Source organism: Mobula hypostoma, chromosome 6, assembly GCF_963921235.1.
Source record: "Mobula hypostoma chromosome 6, sMobHyp1.1, whole genome shotgun sequence".
Lineage (NCBI taxonomy): Eukaryota > Metazoa > Chordata > Chondrichthyes > Myliobatiformes > Myliobatidae > Mobula > Mobula hypostoma.
The window spans coordinates 123,593,899-123,617,787 of NC_086102.1; the positions used below are offsets into that span (position 1 = coordinate 123,593,899).

At 44.3% G+C, this 23,889-nt stretch overlaps 1 protein-coding gene across 1 annotated transcript in view; it reads left to right on the plus strand.

Annotated features, from left to right (window-relative positions):
• LOC134348358 (ATP-dependent 6-phosphofructokinase, liver type-like) overlaps positions 1 to 23,508 on the plus strand; it is a 56,829-nt gene extending 33,321 nt beyond the window's left edge. The window contains exons 11-22 of the mRNA XM_063051586.1: positions 3,941 to 4,005; positions 9,741 to 9,804; positions 12,025 to 12,171; positions 12,676 to 12,746; positions 13,192 to 13,279; positions 14,511 to 14,663; positions 15,241 to 15,405; positions 16,353 to 16,414; positions 18,175 to 18,286; positions 19,648 to 19,747; positions 20,598 to 20,703; positions 21,793 to 23,508. Of these exons, the coding sequence (XP_062907656.1) occupies positions 3,941 to 4,005; positions 9,741 to 9,804; positions 12,025 to 12,171; positions 12,676 to 12,746; positions 13,192 to 13,279; positions 14,511 to 14,663; positions 15,241 to 15,405; positions 16,353 to 16,414; positions 18,175 to 18,286; positions 19,648 to 19,747; positions 20,598 to 20,703; positions 21,793 to 21,940 (1,281 nt within the window). The 3' untranslated portion in view covers positions 21,941 to 23,508. The remainder of the gene's footprint in view (positions 1 to 3,940; positions 4,006 to 9,740; positions 9,805 to 12,024; positions 12,172 to 12,675; positions 12,747 to 13,191; positions 13,280 to 14,510; positions 14,664 to 15,240; positions 15,406 to 16,352; positions 16,415 to 18,174; positions 18,287 to 19,647; positions 19,748 to 20,597; positions 20,704 to 21,792) is intronic.
• Positions 23,509 to 23,889: the final 381 nt, after the last annotated feature.

Here is a 23,889-nt window from a genome sequence, read left to right on the forward strand (position 1 = left end):
GGCCAGCTGGCCTACTCCGGCTCCTATTTTGTATGCTCTTATGTCCTTTCTAGAAAGTAGGCAGCTAGAAACATGGGCAAAAGGGAAGGTATTTGAGAGTTTATTTATAGATTTTTTTTTAAATCCAGCTATTTGGTACAATTGAAGAGCAAAATTTTGTACTTGGCTATTAAAGTATGATTTCTTTTGAGTTGCAAGACCATTTGTTGTGATATCTCAATTTTCATGGACTGCTCCTTGCATTGTAATGTGTTCCATTGCATTTTTCCAATTATGGCAGTTCCATATTGGAAATAATTTCAGCGGTCCATCTGATGTCTGATTTGTCATGATTTATACTATAAAACTGTAAGACATAGTAGAATTAGGCCATTCGGTTCATCAAATCTGTCGTGCCATTTTGTCATGGCTGAGTTATTATTCTCTCATAACATCATTCTCTTGCCTTGTCCCCATAACTTAAACCCTTACTAATGAGGAACCTATTCCGAGATCTGAACTCTGAAGCTGTGTCCTCTGGTCCTGGACTCCCAACTTCTGGAAACACCCTCCCCATGTCCACTCTATCTAGGCTTTTCAATATTAAGCAACTTTCAGTGAGATCTGTCCTCATTCTTCTAAGCTCCAGTGACTACAGATCGAGAGCCATCAAACACTCCTCGTATGTTAAATCTTTCATTGCCAGGATCATTTTCATAATCCTCTTCTGGACTATATCCAATGTCGCCACACGCTTCCTTAGATATGGGGCCCAAAAGTATTCTCACTCCGCCAAATGTGGTCTGACCATCACCTTATAAATCCTTGCTTTTATTTTCTAGTCATCTAAAAATTAATGCTAATTGCATTTTTCTTCCTTACTACTGACACAGCCTGCAATTTGACCTTTAGAGAATCCTGCACTAAGATTTCTAAGTTCCTTCGCACCCTGGATTTCTGAATTTTGAAAATAGTCTATGCCTTTGTTCCTTCCATAAAATTGCATGGCCATGTACTTCCCTACGCTGTATTCCATCTACCATTTCTTTTACTTCCTCCACGCTACCTACCCCTCCATCTACCTTTGTATTGTCTCCAAACATAACCACAAAGCCACCAGTTCTGCCATCCAGAGCATTAAGTATAATATAAAAAGTAGCTGACCGGACAGTGGCCCCTTGAGAAGACCACTAGTCACCAGCAGCCAGCTAGGAAAGGTCCCCTTTATTCCCACTCTTTGCCTTCTGCTGGTCAGCCAATCTTCTATCCATGCTATTGCCTTTCCTGTAACAGCATGACCTCCTATCTTATTTAGCAGCTTCACATGTGGCACCTTGTGGAAAAACCTGGAAATGCAAGTAAGCAACACCCACTGACTATTCTTTGTCTATCTTGCTTGTTACTTCCTCAAAGAATTCCAGCAAGTTTGTCATGTAGATCTCCCTTTCAGAAACCATGCTGACTTTGTCCTGTTTTATCATGTGCTTCCAAGTATCCTGAAATGTCATCCTTAATAATGGACTCTAATCTTACTAACCACTGAAGTCAGGGTAACAGGCATATAATTTCCTATCTTTTGCTTTCCTCCCTTCTTAAAGACTGGAGTGACAGTTGTGATTTTCCAGACCTCTGGAATCATTCCTGACTACTGATTCTTGAAAGATCACCACTGATGCCACTACAATCTCTTCATCTACCTCTTTCAGTACCCTGTGGTGTCATCCATCTGGTCCAGGTGACTTAACTACCTTCATACTTTCAGGTTCACAAGCAGCTTCGTAGCAGTGGAGACTGCACTCACTTCTGCCCCTGACTCTCGAATTTCTGAATTTCTAGTACGTTGTTGGTATCTTCCAAAGTGAAGATTGACGCAAAATACTTATTCAGTTCGTCCAGCATTTCCTTTTTCATAATTACTACCCCTCCAACATCAATTTTCAGCGGTCCGATATCCAGTTTTCCCTCTTTTGCTCATATATGTGTCTGGTGGGAAAAAAACTTTGGTATCCTCTCTTATATTATTAGCTAGTTTGCCTTCATTTTTCATTGTTTTGCTTTATTTATTGCCTTCAGTTGGTTTTTAAAAGTTTCCCGATCCTATAGTTTCCTACTAGTTTTTACAATATTGTATGCCCTCTCTTTTGCTCTTATGCTGTCTTTGACTTCCCTTGTTAGCCTCATTTGCCTCATCCTCCCTTAGAGTGCTGCATCTTCTTTGTGGTGAAATGATCCTGTGTCTTTTGAGTTATTCTCAGAAACTCCTGCCATTGCTACTCTAGTCAACCCTGCCAGAGTCTTCTTCCAATCAACTTTGGGAAAGATTGAACAGGTTAGGAGTTTATTCCTTGGAGCGTAGAAGAATGAGGGGAGACTTGATAGAGGTTCACAAAATTATGAGGGGTATAGACAGAGTAAATGTGAGTAGGGTCTTTCCACTTAGATTAGGAGAGATAAATATGAGAGGACGTGGCTTTAGAGTGAAAGGGGAAAGGTTTAGGGGGAACTTCTTCATTCAGAGAATGGTAGGAGTGTGGAACGAGCTGCCATCTGAAGTGGTAAATGCGGGCTCACTCTTAAGTTTTAAGAATAAATTGGACAGATGGTTGGATGGGAGAGGTCTGGAGGGTTATGGACTGGGTGCCGGTCAATGGGACTAGCGGAATAAAGTTTTGGCACAGACTAGAAGGGCCGAATGGCCTGTTTTCTGTACTGTAGTGTTCTATGATTTGGCCAGCTCCTCTCTCGTGCCTCCATAGTTAGCTTTATTGGTATTGGTTTACTATTGTCACGTGTACCAAGATAAAGTGAAAAGCTTGCCTTGCATACCCTTTATACAGATCAAGTCATTATCCAATGTATTGAGCTAGAACAAGGTAAAACAATAACAATGTTGAATAAAGTATTAAAAACTTAAGAACCAAGTGCAGTGCCTGAAAATGATAAAGTGCAATATTTATGTTAATGGTAAGGATTGGCAGAGTGGAGGATCTGAGAGATCGTGGGGTCCGTGTCCATAGGACACTTGAAGCTACTGCGCAGGTTGACAGTTTTGTTAAGGCGTATGGTGTGTTGGCCTTCATCAACCATGGGATTGAGTTCAAGGGCCGAGAGGTAATGTTACAACTATATAAGATCTTGGTTAGACCCCACTTGGAGTGCTGTGTTCAGTTCTGGTCACCTCACCACAGGAAGGATGTGGATACTATAGAGGGAGCGTGCAGAGGAGATTTACAAGGATGTTGCCTGGATTGAAGATCATGCCTTATGAGAAAAGGTTGAGTGAACTTGGCCTTTCCTCCTTGCAGTGATGGAGGAAAAGAGGTAACCTGATAGGGGTGTATAAGATGATGAGAGGCATTGATTGTGGATAGCCAGAGGCTTTTTCCCAGGGCTGAAATGGCCAACATGAGGGGCATAGTTTTAGGGTCCTTGGAAGCAGGTACAGAGGGGATGTCAGAGGTAAGTTTTTCACACAGAGAGTGGTGGGTGCGTGGAATGCACTGCCGGTGATGGTGGTGGAGGCAAGTACAACAGGGTTTTTTAAGAAACTCTTAGATACATGGGGCTTAGAAAAATAGATGGCTGTGCAGTAGGGTAATTCTAGGCAGTTTCTAGAGTAGATTACATGGTCAACATAATGTTGTGGGCTGAAAGGGCTTGTAAAGTGCTGTAGATTTCTATGTTCTAAGATCATAACAGTGGATTGTGTGGCTATGAGTCAGTTTTACTGTACAAGAGGTCTGTTCAAGGTGAAAACAGGACCAAGTGTGCCAGTGAAACATTCCACAGCTCATTTGTTGATGTAAATAAGTGCTGCTGGTATCCATGGAACCATACACCATCGATGATCAATACCTTTACATGAGGGTTAGGAGAATTAATGAGAAAACATTTTTTTTTATAGAGGGTAATTAGCTTTTATTGTCAGAGGCTGGACACATGCTTTTTGCTTCATTTCTAGACGAAGGATGTTCAGAAAGCAATGGATGAGAAGAGATTTGATGAAGCCATAACGCTGCGTGGCAGGTGAGACCTTGCTTCTCCTCTTCCTCTCAGTCTTTGTTCTCAATAAATTGAGCTCTCATCTATATCTGAGATGTTCCAATCACTTTATAACCAATTGAGTACTTTGATGTGTGTTCAGTATTGTGATGGAAAGAATAGTGGAGCCAGATTGTGCATAGAAAGATCCAGAGATCACGAACGTGGTGGTGACCAGATGGTTTGCTTTATTGATGTAGTTGAATAATAAAATGTTTGTCACATCAATGGAAGTAAGTGTGGCACTTAAGAATTTATTGTGACTTTTTTTTAACTGGATAAGAGTAAGTAGTTGTAAGTAGCAGGGCTGATAAAGAAGATGCTCTTTGCAAAGAAGTAAAGGACATAATAACCAAGTACTTGAACGTTACTCTTTACCAAAGAAGAGGATGCTGCCAAAATCTCAGTAGAATTGGAGGTAATAAAGTTCTTGGATGAGGTGACAATTGATAAGGAGAGGTTGTGCTTAAAAGTTAGCGTATCTCCCAGTGAAGATACAGTGCAGTTGCTTAGAGAAGTGGGGTAAAGACTGCAGAAGGACTTGCTATAATCCTCTGAGTGTTCCTAGTTACAGGATAGCTTGATGTCTGGAAAATGACACTAGTAACATTCAGAGAGGGTGCATTGATCTGCCAGGTGACTACTGTTTAGTTGGAGAAAGGTTTTAGAAGCAAGGAAAGCTTTTATTGACATTTGAAGAAATTTGAGTTGACAAAGGGTGTAACTAGTGTAAACTTTGTAAAGCCAAGATATGTGTGACTAATCTGCTTGACTTTCTTGATGAGATACTAGAGAAGGTCATTAAGAGGGTGTTACTGGCTTTTTAAAACATATTTTTACAAGTGCAAGACCCTGCTGGACATTAAGAACAAATACTACGTGTCTTACCCCATCAGCAAGTGCTCATTGGCAGAGACACTGAAGGAGCTGAACTTGGTGCAGATCATGATGCTGCCTGGAACAGAGGGTGTTGGTGCATGAAGGAGATGTGTAGTCTAACAGCGAGTGATCATACTCGTCACTTTTCTGGTGATTGCAAGACCCTGTTGGACAGCGGTGGAGTGGAATGCTACAAGCCCTGTTCTTTGGTTTATTGGTGAACGGCGGGGAGCTGTGTGGCCTCGGTCGTAGCAAGGACTAGGCCTCAAGCCATGGTGCCACCTAGAAGGAGACATCTGAGTCGGGCGCTCCACTGGAGTGCTGGAGTCAGTGTGGCGTGGTGTCTATGCTGGAGTTTGTGTTCACTTAGCAGAAGACAAGTTGGATTGTGTTCAACTATAGACTGCTGCAACATTCATGGACTCAGGGACTAGGATTTTTTTTGTGTGACTGTGTTTTACTGCTATCTTGTACTGTATGTTCTGGCTATCTTATATGTGCCTTGTGCAGCGTGTGACTGTTGGTACTGTGTTGTGCATTTTGTCCCCGCAGTAACACTGTTTCATTTGGCTGTATTCATTTATTGGTTGAATGACAATTAATCTTGAAGGGAATGCAGCGTTTGAGAAGTCTATGGAATTAAATGGTCTTTAGCATTCCCTCCTTAAGTGGCAGCCTCTCCTAATGCTAATCAGTGACTACCATAAGGAGAGTTCTTTAAGCACTAATCACCCCCAGCCTTTCCAAGGCTGGTTTATTGCACAAATCTGTGTTCTTAAGTGCCATGCTGCTATTTCTAATATATTAGGATTCGATTACATCTTTTTTCAGGAATGCATTGCCATTACGACAGACGAAGTTAGAGGAGTCCAATTCAATCCAATTTGTAGACTTTTGGACTGAGTCTTTAAAAACAAATCTATATTATTTAGTCATAGTCCAATTTTTTTAAGGGATCTGAACAGAACACTGCTGCCTGTAAGGAGTTTATACGTTCCCCTTATAGAAACATAGAAAATAGGTGCAGGAGTAGGCCATTCGGCCCTTCGAGCCTGCACCGCCATTTATTATGATCATGGCTGATCATCCAACTCAGAACCCCGCCCCAGCCTTCCCTCCATACCCCCTGACCCCCGTAGCCACAAGGGCCATATCTAACTCCCTCTTAAATATAGCCAATGAACTGGCCTCAACAGTTTCCTGTGGCAGAGAATTCCACAGATTCACCACTCTCTGTGTGAAGAAGTTTTTCCTAATCTCGGTCCTAAAAGGCTTCCCCTCTATCCTCAAACTGTGACCCCTCGTTCTGGACTTCCCCAACATCGGGAACAATCTTCCTGCATCTAGCCTGTCCAATCCCTTTAGGATCTTATACGTTTCAATCAGATCCCCCCTCAATCTTCTAAATTCCAACGAGTACAAGCCCAATTCATCCAGTCTTTCTTCATATGAAAGTCCCGCCATCCCAGGAATCAATCTGGTGAACCTTCTTTGTACTCCCTCTATGGCAAAGATGTCTTTCCTCAGATTAGGGGACCAAAACTGCACACAATACTCCAGGTGTGGTCTCACCAAGGCCTTGTACAACTGCAGTAGTACCTCCCTGCTCCTGTACTCGAATCCTCTCACTATAAATGCCAGCATACCATTCGCCTTTTTCACCGCCTGCTGTACCTGCATGCCCACTTTCAATGACTGGTGTATAATGACACCCAGGTCTCGTTACACCTCCCCTTTTCCTAATCGGCCACCATTCAGATACTAATCTGTTTTCCTATTTTTGCCACCAAAGTGGATAACTTCACATTTATCCACATTAAATTGCATCTGCCATGAATTTGCCCACTCACCCAACCTATCCAAGTCACCCTGCATCCTCTTAGCATCCTCCTCACTGCTAACACTGCCACCCAGCTTCGTGTCATCCGCAAACTTGGAGATGCTGCATTTAATTCCCTCATCCAAGTCATTAATATATATTGTAAACAACTGGGGTCCCAGCACTGAGCCTTGCGGTACCCCACTAGTCACCGCCTGCCATTCTGAAAAGGTCCCGTTTATTCCCACTCTTTGCTTCCTGTCTGCTAACCAATTCTCCACCCACACCAATACCTTACCCCCAATACCGTGTGCTTTAAGTTTGCACACTAATCTCCTGTGTGGGACCTTGTCAAAAGCCTTTTGAAAATCCAAATATACCACATCCACTGGTTCTCCCCTATCCACTCTACTAGTTACATCCTCAAAAAATTCTATGAGATTCGTCAGACATGATTTTCCTTTCACAAATCCATGCTGACTTTGTCCGATCATTTCACCGCTTTCCAAATGTGCTGTTATCACATCCTTGATAACTGACTCCAGCAGTTTCCCCACCACCGACGTTAGGCTAACCGGTCTATAATTCCCCGGTTTCTCTCTCCCTCCTTTTTTAAAAAAGTGGGGTTACATTAGCCACCCTCCAATCCTCAGGAACTAGTCCAGAATCTAACGAGTTTTGAAAAATTATCACTAATGCATCCACTATTTCTTGGGCTACTTCTTTAAGCACTCTAGGATGCAGACCATCTGGCCCTGGGGATTTATCTGCCTTCAATTCCTTCAATTTACCTAACACCACTTTCCTACTAACATGTATTTCGCTCAGTTCCTCCATCCCACTGGACCCTCTGTCCCTTACTATTTCTGGAAGATTATTTATGTCCTCCTTAGTGAAGACAGAACCAAAGTAACTATTCAATTGGTCTGCCATGTCCTTGCTCCCCATAATCAATTCACCTGTTTCTGTCTGCAGGGGACCTACATTTGTCTTTACCAGTCTTTTCCTTTTTACATATCTATAAAAGCTTTTACAGTCCGTTTTTATGTTTCCTGCCAGTTTTCTCTCATAATCTTTTTTCCCCTTCCTACTTAAGCCCTTTGTCCTCCTCTGCTGAACTCTGAATTTCTCCCAGTCCTCAGGTGAGCCACTTTCTCTGGCTAATTTGTATGCTTCTTCTTTGGAATTGATACTATCCCTAATTTCTCTTGTCAGCCACGGGTGCACTACCTGCCTTGATTTATTCTTTTGCCAGACTGGGATGAACAATTGTTGTAGTTCATCCATGCAACCTTTAAATGCTTGCCATTGCATATCCACCGTCAATCCTTTAAGTGTCATTTGCCAGTCTATCTTAGCTAATTCACGTCTCATACCTTCAAAGTTACCCCTCTTTAAGTTCAGAACCTTTGTTTCTGAATTAACTATGTCACTCTCCATCTTAATGAAGAATTCCACCATATTATGGCCACTCTTACCCAAGGGGCCTCTCACGACAAGATCACTAATTAACCCTTCCTCATTGCTCAAAACCCAGTCCAGAATAGCCTGCTCTCTAGTTGGTTCCTCGACATGTTGGTTCAAAAAACCATCCCGCATACATTCCAAGAAATCCTCTTCCTCAGCACCTTTACCAATTTGGTTCACCCAGTCTACATGTAGATTGAAGTCACCCATTATAACTGCTGTTCCTTTATTGCACACATTTCTAATTTCCTGTTTAATACCATCTCCGATCTCACTACTACTGTTAGGTGGCCTCTACACAACTCCCACCAGCGTCTTCTGCCCCTTGGTGTTACGCAGCTCTACCCATATCAATTCCACATCTTCCCGGCTTATGTCCTTCCTTCCTATTGCGTTAATCTCTTCTTTAACCAGCAACGCCACCCCACCTCCCCTTCCTTCATGTCTATCCCTCCTGAATATTGAATATCCCTGAACGTTGAGCTCCCATCCCTGGTCACCCTGGAGCCATGTCTCTGTGATCCTAACTATATCATAATCATTAATAACAATCTGCACTTTCAATTCATCCACCTTATTACGAATGCTCCTTGCATTGACACATAAAGCCTTCAGGCGCTCTTTTACAACTCCCTTAGCCCTTATACAATTATGTTGAAAAGTGGCCCTTTTTAATGCTTGCCCTGGATTTGTCGGCCTGCCACTTTTACTTTTCTCCTTTGTACTTTTTGCTTCTACCCTCACTTTACACCCCTCTGTCTCTCTGCACTGGTTCCCATCCCTCTGTTGTGAACTAACCTCCTCACGCCTAGCCTCTTTAATTTGATTCCCACCCCCCCAACCATTCTAGTTTAAAGTCACCTCAGTAGCCCCCGCTAATCTCCCTGCCAGGATATTGGTCCCCCTAGGATTCAAGTGTAACCCGTCCTTTTTGTACAGGTCACGCCTGCGCCAAAAGAGGTCCCAATGATCCAAAAACTTGAATCCCTGTCCCCTGCTCCAATCCCTCAGCCACGCATTTATCCTCCACCTCATCGCATTCCTACTCTCACTCATGACCACGAGTTTCCTCCCATGCTCCAAAGACTACCGGTTGGTAAGTTAATTGGTTAATTGTCCCATGATTAGGCTAGGAATAAATTGTGAGATCGCTGGGCAGTGTGGCTCAAAGGGCCGGGAGGGCCTACTCTGCACTATATGTCAATAAATAAATAAATAAATAAATAAATAAACTTAATGTTATACAGCCACAAGAAAATATCATGCAGATTGTTTTTTTTTTCAATTTTATGATGCTTCAAATGTAGCAACAATATTTAGGAGCTTCCATTTACCATTCCTGAAATACCTTCTGGGTAACTGCATAAGGGGCTCTTCAACTGTTCTACACATGGAGCGCTTATTAAACATCATCTCAGGAATTATACTTTTTGTGGATGTTCCCCAATATGTTTTTTTTAAAAAAAAAGAGATCCAGTCCTGACTGTGACATCTGGAGATTTGGAAAACAATTCAAATGAAATCCAACCTGTAATTGAGTATTCTTTTGTTGTAGGAGTTTTGAGAATAACTGGAATATCTACAAGCTACTGGCACACCAGAAGCCTTCTGTGACTAAGGTAAACTTTTGTGACTGCGATGCATCCGATTTGCAGTTTGGGCCTATTGCATGGGTGCATCAGGTGAACGACAAGCGAAGCCACAATCTTGGCTGCGATAGCATTTCACAGGGTTCACTTACCAGAGTGACCTGGGATGACAGGCACACAGGAGGGTAATGTGATGAGTGTGGGGATGGGCTGCAGAACAACACATCATAAGAGGCTATATTACTCACAACAAATTTTCCTGAGTGTCACAAGTAGGAGGAACTTGCCCAGTCATTGTACAGAGCATTGGTGAGACCACATCTTAACAACTGCTTTCAGATCTGGGCCCAGGAGAGGAATATGTTGCTCTTGCAGGTGTTGCAGTTCAGACTCCCCGTGATGACTTTGGGAATAAAACAGTTTACAATGACTGGCTGAATAAATTAGGGCCAAATTCCATTGTCTGGGGGATGATTATGAAGAGGGCTAACTGCTTAAAATGATTAAAGGATTTAATGGTGTAGAGAGAAATGATTTCTTTTTGTGAGGAGGTCCCACAAGAGTGGGAATTAGGATTTTACTCTGTGGGATATTCTAAGAAGCACTTTAGTCAAAGTGCAGTGAAACTCTGGGAAAAACTTTCCCCAAAGATGTTGAGTTGGAAATCAAGTATTAAGTGAGATAACTTTTCATTGCATCAGCGTATTAAAGAATAAGGAACTCTGGATAAATTGAGTTGGATACAGATGGCCACTGTTGGGTAAGGAAGTTTGGAACTGAGAGAAAAGACTTTTATCATAAATCAGAGGGGTAAACCAGAATGTCTTTCGGTAGATCGCCTTAAACCAGCCCACCAAGATTTGGAGGATTCTGCTCCCATGCCCCTGCCATCACGACTTGACCATGGGCATGTCAACACACCACTGGACGAGCCAGGAGCACCTGCTGTTCCTCCACCCATGGAACATAGGACCTGAGCCAAGTGGCTTGTCCGAGCTCCAGACAGGTTTTAGTGAATTTTGGGGAGTGAGGGGGTGGTCCTGTGTAGGGTAAGGTAATTGGTGGAAATGTACAGAATTCATAACCACCAGCAGGTTCAGATTCATTTTAGGAGGCTGGTCTGATGTGATGACATAATTTCGTGAGGTTCAATTACCACGCTTCATGTTCAGTTTTTGGAGTTCAGTAAATGAGTTGTTACAGTTTTTCTTAAATATAAAATGCCTCATGTCGTTTTATTTGTGAAAACCTGCACCACAATCTAATGGAATTGCAGAGCACATTTGAGATGCTGAGTACTGTCTTCTATAACTGCCCCATTATACATCAGTTGCTTTTCTTTACTTGTCTACAGTGCTCTCCTTCAGATACCCAGTTATGGCTTTAAGCACAAATCCCCTCTACTGCTGTATCCGTCATTTGGGCATGGTACATGTATGGTGATATATACAGTACACTCAGTGGCCACTTTATTAGGTACCTCCTGTACCTGATAAAAATGGTCACTGAGTATATGTTAGTGATCTGCTGCTATAGTCCATGCACTTCAAGGTGGGATGTGTTGTGTATACAGAGATGCTTTTCTGTACACCACTGTTTTAATGTGTGGTTATTTGAGTTACTGTCGCTCTGGGTGTTTTCTTTGTTTTTGCACAATCCTCTGTAAATTCTAGAGATGTTATGTGTGAAAATCCAAGGAGATCAACAGTTTCTAAGATGCTCAAACCACCCCACCTGGCAGCAACAATTATTCAATAGTCAAAGTCGCTTGGATCATATTTCTTCCTGGTTCTTATGTTAGGTGTGAACAACAATGGAACCTGTTGACTATGTCTACATGATTTTATGCACTGAGTTACTGCCACGTGATTGGCTGATTGTATTTTAGCATTAACATGCAAGCTTACCGAATAAAGTGGTCAACTATGTGTATGTACAGTAGGCACAACTACAGTGACAGCTGGCTGTTAACAGCCAGCTCCAGTGTGGCTGAGTTATCATAGCCTCTTTACACCATATAAAAAGGATCTGTTACAATAGAACTATTATTTTGTCTGGTACCCTACCCCTTGCTGACCTGTACATACACCATGCGTAGTGATAACTGAGAGTGGCCCAGGGAAACGTGGAAACAGATGTTCTCATCTCATGACTGTATATTGCAGACTGCTTTTGATAAATGGGCAAGTGCCCATGATGAGGCCATTCGATGCCTTGCTGACATCTTGCTTTGTTTTCTCGTTTGCATAGAGTAATTTCAATCTGGCCATCATGAATATTGGAGCTCCAGCAGCAGGGATGAATGCAGCCGTGCGTTCCGCAGTCCGGGTTGGGCTGTCAGCTGGTCACACAGTCTACACTGTTAGCGATGGTCTAGAAGGTTTCTCCACAGGGCAGGTAAGAGGCGTTTAATTCCAAGACATTGGGGTCCCTGTGGTTATGCTAGTATGAGTCACAGATATGGTTTAACTCTGTCCAGGTAGGCATGAGCTGCTCAGCATTAGCAATGCTTCCACTTTGAGATCATGGGGGAGATGTGATATGTCTACCTGGAGATAAAAGTACCGTATTCTTTAATATTGCCCATCACCAGAGGTGAGACCTACTGTATGTTTAAATAGCACTGATGTGAGCAATCTCAGAATTGCTCAATCAGTGGAGCTGTGGGTCACTAATAGATCACCAGTGGCATTGCTCACATTGCATTTCCTTATAAATGGTGGCCCTTTTGTGGCATTGCTTACAGTGAGGACAGAAGGCATGTAGTTGTGTGTAGATGGATATTCAACATATCTCCAGAAATTTTGCCTGCTCTCAGAAAAGAGCTACGTGCATGAAATTGTCAGTGTTCTGTTACTACTATGAAAGTGACACTGGAATTGTCTTCTCTTTCTTCTGCAGATTAAGGAAGTGAGTTGGCGTGATGTTGGAGGCTGGACTGGACAAGGCGGGTCGCTGCTGGGCACTAAACGGTAGTTATCACCGCAGCCCCTGAGATGACTGTAATGGCTGCATGTGGACAGGACACTCTCTGCAGCATCTGACTGTTTACTCAGAACAACTGAGTATTTTCAGGATCATTTGAACTAGTCTTGCTGCACTCGATTGATTGAATTGGTCCTTTTCCACAATAGCTCCGAGGGTATTTATCCAGTTCCTTTCCAGTTGAACCCGAGTGCAGGCAGTGGGCTTTAGATCACAGCAGTTCAGTTCCCTCCCCCTTCAGGCATTGGCGCTGTGCCCACCTGCTTCTGCACAAACAGCTAATTCTTCATAACTTTCTGCATTGTTTTAAGTCTCTCCCTTGTAACTGTTATATTCTAATACACAGTTCCAACTTCTCCCTGTCTGTTGATCAAAGGCTTGCGTCCACTCTACCTTAGTTTACATGCTGCTATTTCATCTGTTTGTTTGCAGGACACTCCCCGAAAAGTGCATGGATAAGCTCGTGCAGCAAATACGTAACCATAACATCCACGCTCTGCTGATCATTGGCGGGTTTGAGGTGAGGCACGTGCCACATTCTCATTCATTCTGTGCGGCTTTTTGCTTCTGTTTATCCCAGTCACTGTGCTATTCGTGGTCATTTTCACACTGTCCCAGTTTCCGTGCTCACACGGTATCTTGTGGACTGCTGATGAGGTTGTTTTGGCCAGTTCTCATCAGTGCCATCTGTTAATGTACAACAGTACTGCACTTGTATCATATGTGGCATGTTTTAGCTGAGCTTGTAGCATCAAACCTACTATTTTGCCGTATTTTCCAGTGACCACACACATGGAATCTCGTTTGCCTTAACTTGGTGCGTGTGCATGATAAGTCAATACTGCTGTCTCTTGCTATGGCTTGCTGTGCTATGCACTCCCATTGGTATACACAGAGAACTTAGACACACAAGATTCTAATCTTGTGTCAAATTCTTAGAGTCCTGCAAATTTTTATGATAGTTTTTTGGAAGTGATTCCCACAAATTCAGTGGAAGAGGTATGTTGCTTGCCTTAGTTCTTTTTTTAAAAAAAAAATCCCTTGCTAAATTAGTGTTTCTATCCCTCTGCTGGTAGGTCAAAGGCAATGCTACAGCACTGGGTTAGTTGGAGCAAAGGTATGATGGGGTATCTGATCATGGGTCGAGCTGTCAAAGTATGGGGGTGAGTGTCAGTTGTACGTGGCTTCAAGGCCTTGCTGACTTGAGCACAATTGTGGAATGTTCCAACTCTGCTCCCCTCCCCAGCATACTCCACCACAAATATTAAGGGCTTTTAATTAACTTCTAGTAGATCCCACCTCACTGAAGCAAAAAAAGGCTGCAGAGGCCGGATATCTGGAATAAACTGAAAATGCTTTGAAATACACAACTCAAGCAACAACTATGAAAGGGAAAATCAGAGTCAGTGTTTCGGGGCAATTACCCTTCCCTGAGCCTCTCAGCAGCTCTGCAAAAGGGTGATTAACTTGGACTGTTTCTCCCTCCACAGATGCTGCCTGACCTGCTGTGCATTTCTGTGATCATTACCCATTATCTTTTGTTTGTTCCTTCCTTTCCAAGAACCTTCCAAACCTAGTTAAGCTCCCTTATTCTCCACTAGTGAAAGGCATTCCTTGCCCTCCTGCCTTCCTTTCCCTCTCCTATCCCGGCAACTGAACATCCCACCAGTCTCATCTTTGAGGAGTTCCCCACTTTAGGAGGCGTTGGTGACAAAGCACACGGTTTAATGGAGTTGTTTCTCCCACTGCAGGCCTTTGTAGCAGCTCTGCAGTTGACCGAGGGGCGGGACCACTACGAGGAGCTCTGCATCCCCATCTGTGTCATCCCTGCCACCATTAGCAACAACGTGCCAGGAACTGACTTCAGCCTGGGCTGTGACACTGCTGTCAATGCAGCCATGGAGGTAAGGTCAGGTTGAAGCACTGGGTGGCAGCAGAGCATTCAGCCTGTCAAGCAGGTCAATAGAATGGAAACACATTCACCCCACCAAGCTTATTAATATATTCAATGAGAGACCATTGAAGTTACTGATCACGTTGTGATGAGAGAGCATGTCAACTTTGCAGTCCTACTGGTGAAAGTATCCCACTAGGATTGGTGTTGGTGGGGAGGGTGGGGCTGAAAAGAAATGCAGGCAGGATGTTCGCACTGGCCTTGGTGTGGATGGTAGGGAGGAACTGGGTCTTGGTGCTGTGAGGTTCAGGAAATGGAAGACATACTACCCCCAGTCTTCAGCAGACATACTCGAGCTAACTGAGTTCCCTGTGACCTGGAAAGAGATGAATTGCTCATATTCCCTAATAACATTGTTTAAAAAAAGGTAATTGGTTGTTTAGTGGGAAAGTGGATGGATCTCCATTTCAAGTGGGATGTGTTCAGAAGGGACCAGCACAGCTAACGGCTCCCCTGAGACCGGGTTATCCCCCGTTTTGTTCCGCCTTCCCGGGGTCCGTGTCTAATTTGCGGTTCTCCCCCCACAGACTTGTGATCGCATCAAGCAGTCAGCTTCAGGAACCAAGCGCCGGGTCTTCATTGTGGAGACCATGGGAGGTTACTGTGGCTACCTGGCCTCCGCCACTGCTCTGGCTGTCGGGGCTGATGCTGCTTACATCTACGAAGACCCGATCAATATCCATGACCTGACGGTAAGTTGTGATCTGGATGGGGGTTAGTGTCGAGTCTCTTTAATCCACACTGAGGGTGCTCCTTGCTGCAATCTGCCATCACGGCCAGGGTGCTCTCTTCAGTAGACCCCCTACATCGATTGGCACAGTTTCCTACCAGGAATTCAGTTACTTTGTGGTTCAGGCTAAATGTATTTGTTTTTATTTTTATTTAAGCATGATAAAAGACCCTTCTGGCCCATAATCCTGTGCCACCCATTTACACCCATGTGACCAACTGACCTACTGGAATGTGACGGAAAACCGGAGGAAACCCACGTGCTCACAGGGAGAACGAACAGACAGCGGCAGAATTGAACCCAGGTCGCAGGCGCTGTAATAACCATACATGACCTCGCCGCCCCTTGGTGTGATGAGTGTTTTCTCCAGCATGAAACTATACAAAAATAGCCATTCAGCCCTGTGCCAGCTCTCTGAAAGAGCTTTTCGACTCAGTACACCTTTTTCTCTGGAGATTATTTCCTGATCAATTATTCCCCCAACAGCTTCTACCATCCGTACAGCTTTGCACCCTGGATCACGGTTCCATGATGGTTTCCTTACTCGTTCTTTCCTACTTCTGCAGCACTTCAAAATCTCTGCCTTCCTTCTGATTTCAGGGCCCTTTTGCCAGTGCAGCTGTTTCTCCAGGGTGCAAATATCCTGCACTGGGAGCTGGCCATTTACTTCTGGGGTCTGGGGAGTGGCAGTGTGGGGGTGGGGTGTGAGAGTGTGACTGATTCTCCAGGGTTACTGCATTGGGAGCTGGCCATTTATTTCGGGGATGTGGGGAGTGGCAGTGTGGAGTGTGGCTGTTTCTGCAGGGTTACTCCTTTGAGAGCTGGCCATTTATTTCTGGGGTCTGGAGGGGATGCAAGTTTAGGAGCAGTTTTTCCTTGCTGCTTACCTTCTGACACTGGGTTCCGCAGGCCAACGTGGAGCACCTGACGGAGAAGATGAAGACGACAGTGCAGCGTGGGCTGGTGATAAGGTACGTTCTGTGGGCAAGCAGGATGTGGCCTCCTGCAAAACCCAGGAGAATGCACTCCCTCTACCAGCCTTGATGTCTCCAGCTGACACCCTCACCTGGCCCTTGGCTTCCATAACTCCAATCCCAGATACTGGAGCACAACTGGTAAAGGGTGTGCAGCAGAGTCCTCAGTGCTGCCAATATCCCAGCAGGGACGTGGTTTCCAGTATTCCAGTCTGCATCACACAGGTTACAGATGATCTTGGCTGCTATGTTTGCCATTGTCTGACATGAGTATTGGTAGAAACTAATGACATCAAGTGATTTTGAAATCCAAATACATATCCTTACCTGGAAATGGGAAAATACTGTACCCTCCCCAAGACCACAGATTGGGGCTGATCCTGATTTTCTTTTCTCGCAAGTGGAGAGCAGGTCTGTATGATGCCCAAATCCAGTCTGTGTGCTCCATTTGAAGTCCTTTGAGCACTGAGCCAAGTTCCCCATTTTGAGCTGACCACCAGAGGGAGCCTTTGAGATACCAAGGTCACTCCCGTTTACTGAAGCTTGGCCTCTTTCAGAGGACTTGAATCTGAAATTAGGATTGTGTTGGATTTATCTCTTGATGAGTTGAGAACAATATTGCTGGACAGTTGCCTCTGACTAGGGATTTGCAGTTGCCATGGATACTAGCCTCTCAGCTTATTTCCACTGGCAGACTTGAACAATAGCTATGGTCAGGTGAGTTCAGTTGGTCCTTCCTTCCAGCCCACCTCTGCTGTGCTCACCCCTACTGTTGTGCTATTCAGTGTGGATGAGGAAGACCTTTTCCTTTCCTGACTTTTCCTTCACACCCCAAAGAAACTTTGCCATGACCAGAAGGAGGTTAACCTCTCCTCCCTGACATTTCAGTTTATTTAGCCATTGAAAGCATTACAGCAGAGTCCAATTTCATTCTCACCCAATGCCAGCTAGGACATGTTTTACAACAGGATATTAAAATAGGCTCCCTGTTCTGTGGAGGTGACCTGCCCATTATCCACTGTTGTCCCCAGTCAAGGTCAGCCAGTTTGGCACAGGAGGGCAGATTAGTCCTGCACCTTTCTGTCTCCAACTACTAGTGGTTGAGCTGGACTCTGTCTGATCCAATTTGTCCTTACGTATATTAGGCTGGTACAGACAGACCCTGAGGATTATCTGGGTTGGGACTCTAGCTCAGAGGTGGGAATGTTATCACTGGAATATATTCCCCTTGTTAGCTGGTACCATGGTCACACATCATCACTCAGTCCTGGCAATGGTTCCAGGTGCTACAAACACCTGTGAATGGGGGCACTGGGGAGGGTAGCTGAAAATTTCACAAGGTGTTTGCTGGAGGTGTGTAAATGGGATGAGGAAACTAATCAGGCATGATTTAATGGAAGGGCCACTTCCTGTCCTGACTTATAAGAGAAACAGTTTGCACACTTCCAACACACACACAGGATACGGAGTACTGTGTGATCAGCAGGAATTGGGACTGCAATTTGCTACTCCGAGCTCCAGTACACTGAGCCTGAGCTTGGCTCTGGTAGTTGCCTAACTTGACCTCCACAATACAGGGTCTGGGCAAGCTTTTCCCAGTCTCCTCACAGGTAGTGAAGTAGTTGACTGAAGGGGAAGATGAGGTGGGTTCTTCCCCTCCCTCCAATCCGCCCCCCCCAAAAAAAATCAGTGTTATCAGAGGTGATGTCTCTTATGTTTCCATATGAAATTGACATGAGCTTTCTTCTTCCATCAAGAAATGAGAAATGCCACCCACACTATACCACGGAATTCTTGTACAACCTGTACTCTGCTGAGGGGAAGGGCGTATTTGACTGTCGTACCAATGTGCTGGGCCACATGCAACAAGTGAGTCTGAGGGCACAGAGCCTACTGGCCACCTAATGAAGCTTTAGTGGGGGGGGGGGTGGTGCTATATTCAGTTGTTCAACCATTGGAGAGGCAGTTGGCTCAATCATTCCCAGTAACGTATCCTGTTTTGGATAAATCCCTGTGCCGTGCTTCTCTGGATATTTCCAGTTTCCAGGTTTTTCTCCCACTAATCCCCAATCTGACATTCTTGAGTTATTTGATCTTTACAAGGAGCAAGGTGCTTACTAGTTTAGTCTTCGTTCCTAGAGAATCCGGGGACTTGGAGCCCAACAGGATCTTAAACATTCCCAGAATGTTAGAGCTGTTCATTAGACATTTAAAAACAAAAAGATTAGTTAAATTTAGTGTGGCTCCTTTACAAATCAAAACAATAGAAATTATTTTAAGAGCAAGAAATGGCAGTGAAATTTCACAAAAGAAAATATTTCTATCTTCATACGAATAGTAAAGGTCATAGAAAGTTAATCAACAGAGAATCCAACAGTGGGTAAGTGAATGGGCCCCCAGACTATAATGACCTATACTTTGGGTTTTGAAACAGGTGGCTTGTAAGAATAGTGGATGCCCAGATGTCTAAAACTTTGTAGATTCAACAACCAATCTCACAGTTTAGAAGGTCACAAATGTAACCCCAAGGAGTGATATCCTTGTTGGTGAGGTAATGCAGTGAAGGTGTGTCACATTGATTCGGGGATGATGAGGTTATCACACGAGCAATCGAGTAGATTGCGCCTGTATTTGCTTGAGCTTCGAATGAGAGCAGATTTCATTGAAATATAACAGTTTTTACAGGGCTTGCCAGGATAACTGCATGGTGTTTAGAACCGAAATGGTCAGGGTGTGTGATGCCAGTGGAAAATGTGTGGCTTTTGAGATCTATCAGACCTTTAACATTCCAGAATCCTGGCCGGCAGCAGTACGGATTGGGGTTGCAGAGGGCATGTCCAGAGTACTGTGGGAAGGGTTGGGTAGGTCAGCACAGTCAGGGGATGTGGGGCGGGGGTGGAGGGAACTTATGACAAATGGGATACTTTATGGTGGGATTGATTGCAGAAACAATCACGTGTCTTGTGGCCCATCGTCTGCTCTTACGATGGTTGAGCTGCTGAACTCCTGGTAGCATGAGGGTCATGTCTGGGCACTTTAATAATGCTGGTGTTTATTATCAGCAAATGCCCCTTGCTGAGCCCAGATCATCAGTGCCCACATCACAGTGACCAGGAAGGTGAGCAATAGGACCACACTTCAGGATTTTGACCCCTTTCCTGCACATTCTGTTTGCCACCTTTCTCCCGCACATGAGCTTTCACTTTGCTTTCCTCTCTCTCTATCATCAGGGAGGCGCTCCTACCCCGTTCGATAGGAACTTTGGTACAAAACTGGGTGTGAAGGCTGTGCAGTGGCTTACGGAGAAGCTCCAGGAGTCCTACAGGAAAGGTATGCTGTGCGGCCTGGCTCTGGGGTTGTGGTGGGGGTGAGCCATTTCGGTCTGCACTGCCTCGGGCATGGCACAATTCTGTAGCAGGAATTGGTGAAGAAATGTTTCTTAGGGCAGTGAAGAAACTTGTACTTCCATGTGGCTTGTGAAGTGGAGAACAGGAAGCAGGGGAAGGAAATCAACAGTGTCCCCCTAAACATTGAGGAAGTGGAGAGAAACCTCAGGTGCTTCTGGAACCAGCAATGACTTCAAATCTTTAATTGAGTTCATAGAGTTATATAGCACAGAAACAGGCCCTTCAGCCCAACTGGCTATGCCTGCCAACCAACCATACCCCATACAAACAAGTCACTTTTGCTTGTGTTTGGCCCATAACCTTCTAAGCCTTTCTAACCCATGTACCTATCCACCTGTATTTTAAAAGTTGTTCTTACACCTGCCTCCATTATTTTCTCTGGCAGTTCATTCTACATACACACCATCCTTTGTGTTAAAACATTGCCGCTCAAGTTCCCATAAAATGTTCCCCTCTCACCTTAAACCTATGCCTCCGATTCTTGATTCCACAGCTCTGGGAGGAAAACTGATTGCATTGACCACCGCAATGCCCGTCATTTTGCTCTTCTGCCCAAGAATGACTTGAGGTGACCTTTCTAAAGCACCTGTCAAGTTCACCAGTACACTGAGCATCACTTTCTCCCAGGTACTGAATCTAAGAAATGCCCCCTGCACAATTCCTGAGCAGCAGAATGACCTTGCAACAATGGGGAAACAGCAGTAATGTCAGACTTTCATAGTGTCTTCGTTGTAATCACTCTCTTTGTAACCGACTTGCCTCCTCTTATGTAGGGAGAGTCTTCGCCAACTGTCCGGAGACCGCCTGTGTCCTGGGAATGAACAGGAAGGCCCTGGTTTTCCGACCTGTCACAGAACTGAAGGGGGAAACCGACTTTGAGTAAGTGGCTGAGGATTTGGGGGTGGGTGTAGAGGCTCAGGACCTTGGCCCTTCAAGGAGCTGTTGGGTGGGGTTATGATGAACACAAGGCATCCAGAAAGTGAGCGAGAATGGTTCCTTGCACTAAGCAGTCCTTATCCCAGCATTAGATTTCATGTGATTAACAATACATTAGTCTTCATTAAGGCAATGCCTCTAAAATAATAAAAATGCCCCCAGACATTTTCTGTGGGTGTAAGAGACATAACTTTACACTGAACTTTGAAGGTTGTCAGAGGCTGGGACAAAGAGAGAGGTTTTGAAGGGAAGAGGGGATCTCCAGATTTAGTACCCTTGGCAACTAAAGTCACAGAATCAGCAAGAAGTCACTTTTGTACACGAGGTCCTCTCAATTAGCAACAGAGGGCTGAACCCGCACATGTAGACAGTGTGCACCAAGCAACCCTTTGTCAAGAGATGGGCCTGCCACATCATCACTCATAGCCACCAATCCCAAACTCATCTCAGTGGAAGTCCGGTGCTCGAGTCTGTGTCTAGAAGGACTGGGGTGCAATCAAACACTGTAGGACCAGACACTACACATGTGACTTGCATTACCTCCAGTGTATGGGGGACTGATTACCACAGGGGCAGTCATCATCCTCTGAAACCCTGTTTTCTGCTCTGGTTGATGGGCATTTGTTATTATTTATCCATATCCCCAGTGCCAGTGATAACCTTCAGGTTGTTGGAATTTTCATTTTTATTTGAACTCTTTCCCCTCCTTTCCCCCCAACCAAACCTCAGCAGTTGAGGTGGGAGGGGGGATTTTCCCACAAAAGTTGGAGTTCTTCCTAATATATGTGGTGCTGTAATTTGATTTACATACAGTGCACTCTTGTTTGGCCACACCTCTTCATCACCTGGAAGATAAAAGATTATTAGAAGGGCAAGAAAACCGAGTGGAGGTGGGGGTCAGACTTTGTGCTGATCAGTAGGAATGGACACTTGTTGGATGGAGGATGTAAATGGATCTGATGGAAGAGATGGGGTTGGGATTGTGACTAGCTGGCTGGGATTGATCCTCTCATTCTCTACGTGTGTTTCCAGGCACCGGATGCCCAAGGAGCAGTGGTGGCTGAGGCTCCGGCCTCTGCTGAAGATGTTGGCCAAGTACCAGACTGGCTTCGACAACTACATCACAGGGAAGGTGGAGCACGTGAACCGGAGGAGCCTCAGTGTGGAGTCTGGTTTCTGAGAGAGGCAGCTTGCTAGCACTTTCTCCCCCCCCCCCACCAATGCATTTCACCCCTTTACTGTGTCCAACTGTGAACTGGTGTACAATAGCTTGCTCCTGTAGAGCACATGAAACTTAGAACATTCCTTGGTGCTTTAGGCACACTTTCAGACTAAAGGAGTTTTACACCCCAAGTGGTAACAGCATTGGCCCTGAAGAGGCAATCTCCCTTGCACTCTTAGAGCAAGATATTCTCTCTCCCCTTCCCTCTCCTCAAGTTCTGCAACTACAAGAACTCCAAACAAAGCAAACAGTATTCTTACTATTTTTAGTTGATTGGCTTTTGGTGAAAGTAGTCTAATGCTTCCACTCAGTGCAATAACTCGAGTCTGTCTGAAGGGTGAAAGCACAGAGAAAGGAAGTGGGGATGGTTGGAATAGTATTTTTTCAGTCTTTCTAGACAATCACATGTGACTGGGAATGAGTGGGGAGGGGTGCCGAAGACCAAGTCACAAAGTGAGCGTCTTAGCTAACTTCTCCAGTCGTTCATAGGAAATGCAAACACAGCACTGAGATAACTACCTCCCCACATCTAACCACAGCAAAGCATTTCCCAAAAATAATTGTGAAAGCATAGCTGTTGTGTCTGTACATTCTGTGTCAGTCAATTCTAGTGCTGAATGCACACTCCTACTTTTAACACTTGTTTTGAGTACACTTATGTCAACCTCCAAAATTTACTGATGTTACTTAAATTGCCGCTCGATTGCAATGAAGGGCCAGGAAGTGAATAATACTGATTCTCATTTTCAGAAATGTATTGATCCTGGAATTAATTGTGGTTGATTTTACTAGATTCTTTTAACAACCCCACATTTAAAATTTGAAGCTTAACCACAGTTCATAGCAGGTTTATCTTAAGAAAGTGTTGTCAATGTTTCAGAAACTCAGCCGTGGATTATTGTTGCAAATACATCATGCATTTATCCCAGTGTTTTCAAATGAATAAACATCTGTTAAGTATTAAGGTGGCATTTCCCTTTAAGTATTACTATAGCATGCACTGATCGTGTGGCCATTCCAGCCAAAGCTAAGTGAACAAGTCCTTTGTGTTGTCACTGTTGTGTTCAATCAAGGCAAGGTAGCAGGATGGATTATTATTACTCTGTCCGTCTGGTGGAAAGTGAAAGTCTCCTTTGCCAACTGGTAAACTCGGGTCTGCTTGATGAATGCAGGGTGCAACGTAAGCCGTCTGCAACCTTTCATTAGAGACTGTGCACCAGAGCATAAAAACAGTTTACCTCCTAGCTGGCTGTCGTTCACCTGCCCCAGAGGGATCAACACTTGCACGGTGTTGAGAAGTTCTCTGTGGCAATGTAATACCTTGAAATCTCCCAACAATAATTCAGTGGCGTACCTTAACTGTCATATTCCACCACTTTCATCATTGAGTAAACCATCATTGGCCAGTGTATCTAATATGTGCAATGGCTTTCTGTGGGCTCTATGTATATAAAATTGTCTGCATCATGTACTGACATTGAAATTTGAACTAGATAGATTATGTCTTGTGATTAAATTTATATTGCACAATGGCTGTAGTCTGTGAAATTATTTTTGTGTTCATTGAAACCCTTTGGCATTTTATTGGCCTTATTCACATTTACCTGCCTGGAAAGGATATGCCCACGTAGTATTGAGCATGCATGCTAAGTGGGCAGCAATGTGACTTTTGTTACCCATATTTTACAAATCCCTTCCATCACTTTATTGCATCCCCTGACCTTGGAGCTGTCCCCATATGGCAGCTGGAGTATGAATTACCCCTGCCTGTCAGTGCTAAGGATAGATGTACAAAAATTTCCTCTCTCCAGTTGTTCTTTCTAGATAGTTAATAGAATACATCAGAACTGAGGGAAGAAAAACAAATACAATTATTTCCAGTCTCTAGGAATGGAGAACAGTACACC